The sequence below is a fragment of the Lagopus leucura genome, unplaced genomic scaffold (assembly GCF_019238085.1).
Source record: "Lagopus leucura isolate 7727_CA_CO unplaced genomic scaffold, USGS_WTPT01 Super-Scaffold_73, whole genome shotgun sequence".
Classification (NCBI taxonomy): Eukaryota; Metazoa; Chordata; class Aves; order Galliformes; family Phasianidae; genus Lagopus; species Lagopus leucura.
Genome location: NW_024962252.1, coordinates 102,491,205 through 102,499,918, shown reverse-complemented (window position 1 = coordinate 102,499,918; position 8,714 = coordinate 102,491,205). Strand labels below are relative to the sequence as shown.

Sequence of the window (8,714 nt, the reverse complement as noted above, 5' to 3'; positions counted from 1 at the left end):
CGACAACCCCACTGCCACAAGTGTTGGCAAAGCCCAACGCGCAGCCACACCAGCGCCTACGAAAATGGCTTAATGTTACTTATGTTGTGGAAAATGAAGTGTTCCTCTGCTGTCACCAACAAGAATTTCTAAGCAATGTTGTGCATTTCTTTACAATGTTGATAGTGCATTCTGGAAATTGGTGTGGTTGTTTCTTGTTGGTGTGTTGATACCTCCTCTGGAAAATTTTCACTGAACAGGTTTATAAGAAACAATTTGCTCTGTATTTACCCAACTAGGACGTTTCAGCAAAATGACCAAATGTGCCAACACAATCTTACTAGCTCAGATGTTCCACAGAAGACACAGTATTTGAACCTGTGCAAAAGGAGCAGAAAATTTTAGAAACTTACACTAGACGAGGAATATTTTTAATTTATTCTTCAGAAACCTGAGCAAAGCGGTTGAACATGTGCATATTTGCATCCTGCCAGCACCCAGAGAACCAGCCAAAACTGGCAACTGTCATTAGCTTATATAGTATTCAAGCATAAAATGGCTGGCTTACTGAACTGGGTATCAATGACACTAAAGAAAGAATAAACTAAAATGTTATATATGCAAATGTCATAGGTCTGTTACAGCCTTCTATGCCTATACAGTACAGGTATATAAACAATTTCAAAGAATAACATAAGAATAACATAGAATGTAGAGGTCTTAGGATCTAAGAATCAACTGCTTTCCCAATCTTCTCTTCCACCCACTCCTGTTGGAGCCACACCTGCTCCTTCCAGTCTGCTCACTTTGCTAAAGTTGGGCAAGTCTTGGGAGCATGGTTGACAGGCTGCTCTTTTTCAATCAGCATTCATTTAGATGATTTTTTTCTCTGGAGGTTGACATACAGCCAGATATGGAATGTCTGGGGGCTGTGTGGGATTGTACGACTCAGGCCTTTTCCTGATATTAGTTTGTACATGTAAAAAACAAAATTTAAATCTTGAAACAAACATGCACTTTACTTAATTTTAACACCCTTCTGCACCTAAATAACTTAGTTCATTGCTTTATCTTTCTTTTCCCATTAATCATAAGACTGAAAGAATCAAAACCTCTGCCAACATTTAGCTGGTAGTTATGAGAACTAGTGATCGGTAGACAAAAGTTGAACTGTTGTACAGACAAATTATTAATAACCTATTTTTCTACTAACTGTTTTAAAATAGCATGTCTTACAATGTGAAAAATTGAATTTATCTTAGAATTAGCAGTTTGAAAGATTCTAACAAACACCAAAGCACTATCTACCAAACTTCCTGTGAGCAAGTAAATAGAAGTCAACTTGAATGGACACTACAAAAAGTTTGGGTTGTTCATTTATGTAAACCCTTCCTCTGACTGAAATCTTACCCTGCCACAGAAGACTGATAGCCCATTAAGCAAATCTTACAACAGTAAATAATTCCTCCCATGAATACACACTGTAAGCAAAACCATGCACACTAACCCTTCCCCCTCCACCCCCCAACTTTTCTTGTCTATGTATTTCAGATGTTCTGTTTTAAATACAGTTTCACATTTGTTTTTTAAACTATTTCTTTCTCTCCACTTGAAGATCTAACAATCTAATAAAAATGGTATCTCCCAACACCTGACCACAGCCATTTATTCTTGCTATATCAAATAGACACCCAGAGGTTACTTTAAAATCCGAGGATTCAGCATAAGATGCATCTTCTCAGTCACTCTACCTCAACAAAACTATGCTCTCCTCTCTTGTCCATTTTGTTGATAATTCTAAGAAGGTCAGCAAATGCAATTAAAGTGTAAATACTGAAAGCTTTGCTTAAATACATAATGGCTGTTGAAGATCTTTACAGAAACAAACTGAAACTTCTGGATCAGCTAAGCAAATGCCTGTATCCTACCTTTTCTATCTTCGAAATAAAAACTGTTTTTTAACCATAAAAACAAGTTTTAATAAGTTTATCTACTCCTCTAACTTTCAGAATGGGTGTATATATATATATATATATTCTACAAGAAAAAAGTTTTCTCTCTCCTTCATTAAGAAAAATTGTATTTCAATACAGAATTCTCAAACATCAATATGAATAAAATACTACACACTCTGAACAGTCTTAATGCACTTATGGCTCTTGATAAATCAGAGCTCTCAAATTTATGGGCTGATGTAACATTTACCACCTGAATGGCAGTGTTCCTCCAAGAACTTAGCTAACTGGGACAACTAAGTACGAAACTTTACATTTTCTTTGCCACTCAATGGAATTCTGTAAACTCCTGCCTCTCCACTGCATTACTATTATGCAGGATATTTTGACATTATTTTAAAACAAATATAAATTAAAAAAATGGAAATGAGACGTGGTAGTTGATAAGTGACTGACAGACAGTTAATAGGCTGCAACACAAAATGGCTAGAGGTGATGCTAAATTAGCATACCAGAGAAGGAAGTAAAAATAAACAACATGGGAAGTGCGTGACTAGATGATGCCCTTTACTCTAATGTTATTTTAATAAGCAAAGATGCATTGCTTTTTTTTTTTTTTTTAATTTCTATCTCCTTCCCTTACTGTACCCCCTTCTCTTTCTCATAAGTCACTATTTTTATGAGAAAGAGCAATCTAAGTCTTTATGACAGAAGCCGTACTTCTTACCAAAAGCAAGCAATTGAGAACTTGTAATGGTTTGACTGTGTCACCTAAATCTCTCGCAATTCTTAGAGGGAAACAAAGTACTATTACTAGAGTATTGTCCTCAGCCTCCAGTTCCGGACAACCTTTCACAGAAATTTACTTTCCCTTTGCACATCAGCTGAAGTGGCATCCTGTCAAGCTGACATTCCAATGAAGACTGGACATTAATTCTAGACTTTATCAACAGTTTCTCTGCTTAATCAGAACAGACCAGCACTTATTACTTTGTTTGTTTGCTTTGTTATAAACACCTCAATTCTTCCTGGCTCCAGATCTTATAGCTGCTGCAAGGTGGTTAGGTAATATGCAGCCTTAGGTAAATTAAAAAGAAATAATACAAATTTGAGCAAGAATTTCTCCATCTTTTTACCAGTCTGGTACAGGCCCATCAGTGTTCTACTACAACATAGATTTTAAACATACCCTAAGTTTTATCAATAAAACACCATTCAGTTGCTTTGTTGAGGAAAGTGCATTAGAGTTCCTGTTTCTCTCCACTAACTGCAGTGGAGTCAGATGCAACAGGAACTTTATTACTTCCTGCAAAAACAGAATCAAAAGCAGCTTCCTGTTCCTCCAAAGTCACAGCAGCAGTGGATCCTCTAGCAGGCATCCCAGTGAAAGATGGACGTTGCTCTGTAATCCTTTCCAGGTCCACTGTTTTCCTGCCTTTTCTTTTGCCCAGTATTCTGATATAATTAGCTGGTACAAGTCCTGTTGTTTGACCATCATAACTAGCCAGAAGCCAGCCACGGATTTTGGGTTGTTGGTCTGAAAAAGAAAACGCAAGAGCATTAGGTTACAAAGCAATTCAAAGTATTTTGCAGTTGAGGCACAAATACACAAGAAGGCAGAGCATAATTGATCACAAAGAAATAACTCTGTAATAAAAGGGAAATACAAATTACTACGCAAGAGAAATGACAAGGATCTGCATTGATGAGGTGTTCTGAAGTGTACTGTGAAGCTGAAATTGTTGACACCACCATACTGCAAACGCCTAAGGATCTTCACAGCTGGACAACAAATATGAAAAAAGGATAGCCACAAAGGTAACCACAAAGTATACTCTGACTAATACTTTCAGGCTGTGTTATACTTCAGGGAAATTGAACAAAACTATTTAGTAAGTTTTATTACAGTGCATATAATGAAAAATAATTTAAAAAAAAAAAATCAGTAGGTCTGAGGAATTGTGTCAAAAAAGGCGTTTTGTTTTTACATTCTCACTTTCTCCCCGTGCTACTTGCTCCCTTCTTTTCCCCCCTACACACAATTCAGACTCAAACTACACAACGTATTTCACATACAATTAGAAAACAAGTTGAAAGTTAAAAGCTTACCTTTGGGTGCTAATTTTAGAATGTCACCAGCACGGAAGGATATTTCCTCTTCTGAGAGAGCACTGAAGTCATATTCTGCTCTTCCAACTACATGATCATCTTCTCCACTTGCCCAGTTACTAGATACTGTTTCCAAAAAGAAATTAAGAAATTACTTGCTTTGAATTTCAAGGATGAGAAGTTTTTGGTTGGTTGGTTTTGGTTTTTTAATAAAAGAAAAATGGAGAAGACACCTTAACTTTCTTGCTTCTCTAGCAGAGAACCAACAGGACTAACAAAGACAATATTTTTAACCTTTTAAGTTGAAGGAGGGGAGATTTAGGTTGGATGTCAGGGGGAAGTTCTTTACAGAGAGAGTGGTGAGGTGCTGGAACAGCTGCCCAGAGAGGCTGTGGATGCCCTGTCCCTGGAGGTGTTCAAGGCCAGGTTGGATGGGGCCCTGGGCAGCCTGGGCTGCTATGAAATGTGGAGGTTGGTGGCCCTTCATGTGGCAGGGGGTTGGAGAGATTCATGACCCTTGAGCTTCTTCCAACCCTGGCCATTCTGTGATTCTGTGATTTGGTGAGTAAACCTAACCAACAGCTTTTCCTTCTTCTCCACCTGCCACATTTAAATAGAAAGGAATCATGATTTTGCAATCACATAAAGTGTACCATGAAACTGAATTTCAGTTCAACAGCAGGCTATTTATACAAGCTATTACTTGTACCATACCACATGCTTAAAATTCAGTGTTGTACCCCAGAATCTATAGATTTCCATTGCTGAAGTGTAAGGTTAATCTCTATACACGATAACTAAATGAACAATATCATCTGTACTTCTCATGATTCTCCCATGCTGCAGATCATCTTTACCTGATTCTTCATCACTGTATGTAGAAAGCAGTTTCCAAATCAGATATGGACCTCCCATAATAACAGCAAAGAACAAGAAAATAGGCCAGGATTTTGCCGAGTTAGCTGCCTTGTCTTCAAGACCAACACGAGCTACTGTCCCCTGACTTTCAGCCCACAAATCCTCATTCTCAGAGCTCTTCCGCAGACCCAGTAATCGCTGTAGACGTTGGTAGAGATACCTTATAGTTCTCACTAAAGCAAAAGCTGAAAACACCTTTGTGAAGTGTACTTTGAGGCGGGAGAAGTGGTTGGCTACATCCAACACAGCTCTGAAGCTGTTGTACACAGCTGAAAAGGTAGCATCCATCATCATGCTGACTGAGGCAAATGCATGCACGATACTTTCAATGGACTGAAATGCACCTCTGCTGCTCTCTTCAGCTTGTTGAACAAACCTGCTGGGAGGAATATCATCTGTACGAAAGCGGTTATAGCCCAAGCCACCATATCCATAACTGTAAGGACTGTAGCTTCCATAAAAAGAATTTCCATATGAACCATAGCCTGTAGTAAAAGAACTGCTATATGCTGGCCTTAAAGTACTGAGACTACTGCTTCCTGTTTGCTGTGATGGTCTTGGCAAAATAGGTGGAGGTATTCGTGCAACTGTGGGTTGTCCAGGTCTGGTCAGCAAGTTGTCACTCAAGTCAGGAGACCTAAACAAATTCAGACAACCAAGATCAGTACTCAGAATGAGTTATGTTTTTATTTTCTCCAGCATTCTTGAATAGCTATCAATATGATCTTGTGTTTTGGCAGTGCCAGGTTGAGGAACCTGGTTGCCAAATACTTGTATTGTTGCACGGTGTTAGTAGGAAGTAAAAATTTCTGTCAAGAAATACAAGCCTTTCACTAAATAAATAAATAAATCAGTGTAAGTGTTGAATTGCAGCATAACTGAAACATATATAAACTGTTTTTATCGTACAGACTAAAAGCACAAAATGCTATGGCTAGACCCATCCAACCTGATGTTCATTCAACTCCTAAGTCATTTGCATGTGCAAAAGAGCATCTCATACACACTACCAAGAATATTTTGCAATTTGAAAGCTTTAATTCCTGCATTTGTTCTCGTTTCTTCTAGATAATGGTATAGCCAATGGTACAGCAAGAAGGAAGGTAGACAGCTCCTCTGAAGTCACCCTGGGAGAAACCGCTGGTGGAACCTAACTGAAAATTCAAATGACTATACAGCACACACAAGAGAGTAGGGCTCCCTGCTTTCCCTTAGTGAACTGGGATTGAATCTAAAACTGTTAACACTTGGCAGAAAGAGATATTATGAGCTCATTTACTTTTTTTTTTTTTTTTTTTTTTTTAATTTAATGAACTTCTAGCCCTTTGCATGCCTGTAAGTTTCAGCCAGTTTACCTATGCCCTTTCTAATAGGTCTCTGCAAGTTCTAGGTTGGCACCTGAATTCTATTAAGTAGCTGTCCAACATCTGCTGTTTTCCATATTGAAGCAATCTGCTATACTACTTACATATATGATAGGCAACAACTTTTCCCACAGCAAAACCTGTAGGTTTACTTAAAGCAAAGTATAATATTTGTATCTTGATACTGTTTGTTTCTTCCAATCTCGACTTCAAGTTAAAAGCAGATGTAAAAATAAGTTACTACTACAGAAGATGAGGACACCTGCCCAAAAGCCACCTTAGGACAGCTCACTTTTAAGATACTTGGAGTAAATTAAAATGAAGTAGATAACTTCACGAAAAAAACATCACACATCTTGCTCAGCAAGCTTCAGCCTATAGTGAAAACATGGTTTTTCCTGAAAGTTCAGTTTGCAGGTGACCTTTTACCCAGTTTCAGCTCACCATAATTGCAATCAACAGCACCAAGCGGAAAAACTAGGCTGATCTCCAGCCATCAAGCTTTCCTTGATTTCTGATTTAAATGAGCTCGCCAACCCTTTCTGCGCGGCATCCTTCCCAGTGCGTTAGCTGCTTTCTGGAGGAGCCCAGCCCCAGGTCAGCACAGCGGCAACAAACACACGTTCATCTTCTCCACCGCCATGAACGCCCGCGCACAGCCCCACTCCCACGGCGAGCACGGCTCCGCAACCCTCAGCTACGAACGGCAGCGCTTTTTCCACTCGTGGCAACACACCCAGCTTTGCTAACACGTCCGCCTCCACCTCGTTAAATCCTCGGCTTTCCACAGCCTGGCTAGGAGCCCACAGCACCCTTCGTGCCGACGAAGGGTTCCCCCCACACCCCTACACACCTCCCCACGAAGCGGGCTGAACGGCCGCCCCGCGCACAACCCGCTCTGCACCTCCCGGCCCGACTAAAGCCTTCGGGCCTCGCTGGGCCGGCGGCGCGCGGACGGGTAGGCCCGACCTTTGAGCTCGGCCGCCCGCAGGAAGCGAAGGCCGACCCCGCCGTGCGCGGAGAGACCCGGGCTCGGGGCTCACACTCACTGGAAGGCGGGCGCCACGCCACCCGCTAATCGCCGGTTCTCCCAGGGCTTGGGAGGCGGCGGCTGCGAAGCCATCTCCGCCTCGCCGCAGCCCCGCTCTAGCACCGACCCGCTCCGGCCCGCCGCGCTCCTCCGCCCGCCCCCGGCAGGCGGGACGCCGCAGCGCCGAGCGATCGAACCGGCGGCCTTCCGGCACCGCGTTCCTCGTTCCACATTCCGCCCCTATCGACGCGCTCCGCCCCGCGCCGCAGTGGCTGCTTGGCGCGGCCCTGCACGCAGTGCTGTGTGTGATTGAGGGCCGTGCCGTGCCGTGCCGTGATACCGGGTTCCCTGGCTCCTCTGGCACCACGGCTGCCTCCTTGGGAGGTGAATGAATTCTTTCATTGTTTGCTGAGTTGCGTTTATCGTTAGCCTCTTCCTTTTTATTTTATTTTTTTTTGAAGTATATATTAGTGTTGTCTAGCATGCCTCCTCTAATAGAAAAGGACAGACCGATTGTTCAGCTGTTACTGGGCTCTGGCACGTGCCCACGATGTATTTTCAGGTTCTGCCGTGTGGGATCGCAGACGCTTTATAGACATCCATACAAGGTTTGTTTTTTGTTTTCCTAATTAGAACGTAAAACCGCACGAATGCAGTATTATTTGCACACTCCGTGGAGGAGAAGGATGTTGTTTGTATTCTTGGTCAAGAGAAGTGGCTGCAGAACTGTGCAAATTTGAGAAATTACAGTAATGCTGTAGTATAAGAATTCCTATGATTTCGGTGTTAGGTTTATTAAGTTGCTGTGCATTCCTCGAAAACCCCTGTGAACAGGACAGAGCAACTTCTGCACAGCATGGTTCTATCATTCTTGCAGTGTAGCTATGACAGTTCCCTCCTTTGTTTTTCCTTTCATGCAGTAAGTAGCAAAGGGGCTATGGGTCACTGAAGCTGATTCAGGGCCTTCCCTTTTTGCTTCATATTTCTTCCATCTTCCAAGAGAATTGGTTGAGGGATGTAGCTAAGAATGGCACAGGTGAAGGATAGGTTCTCCACTTTCATTCAAACAGTGCTATTAGGCACTCTGTTTAGCTGACCTTCCTGCTGAAATTCAGTGTTCTTAATTTTTTTTTCCCAGTTGTGCACAGTCTTCCTGTTTTCTTGTATTATGCAGTTGTCAAATTATTTTTGGCTATTTGTTCCTCCACCATGTTGATTCTTAGAGTTCTCATTGTGTAGGCCCATTATTTCTGTGTATTTGCCCTAACGTGTTGTCTTTATGTTTGTGTGTTACAGTGTTTGCCTTGATTATTTCACTTTCACTCAAGTTTAGACTCTCCAGAATTCTTCTTCCACGTC

General features: G+C 41.6%; 2 protein-coding genes across 4 annotated transcripts in view; one reads left to right on the top strand and one right to left on the bottom strand.

Annotated features, from left to right (window-relative positions):
• Window positions 1-396: 396 nt before the first annotated feature.
• PEX13 (peroxisomal biogenesis factor 13) lies at window positions 397-7,503 on the bottom strand. Its single transcript, XM_042893556.1, has 4 exons — window positions 7,375-7,503; window positions 4,901-5,598; window positions 4,044-4,169; window positions 397-3,471 (listed from the first exon to the last, which is right to left on the bottom strand). The coding sequence occupies exons 1-4, from the start codon at window positions 7,446-7,448 to the stop codon at window positions 3,176-3,178; spliced, it is 1,194 nt and encodes a 397-aa protein (XP_042749490.1). The 5' UTR covers window positions 7,449-7,503; the 3' UTR covers window positions 397-3,175.
• A 120-nt stretch (window positions 7,504-7,623) lies between these two features.
• PUS10 (pseudouridine synthase 10) overlaps window positions 7,624-8,714 on the top strand; it is a 31,316-nt gene continuing 30,225 nt past the window's right edge. For all 3 annotated transcript variants that reach the window (XM_042879430.1, XM_042879421.1, XM_042879413.1), the window contains exon 1: window positions 7,624-7,963. In XM_042879430.1, coding sequence (XP_042735364.1) covers window positions 7,838-7,963 — 126 coding nt within the window. In that variant the 5' untranslated portion in view covers window positions 7,624-7,837. The remainder of the gene's footprint in view (window positions 7,964-8,714) is intronic.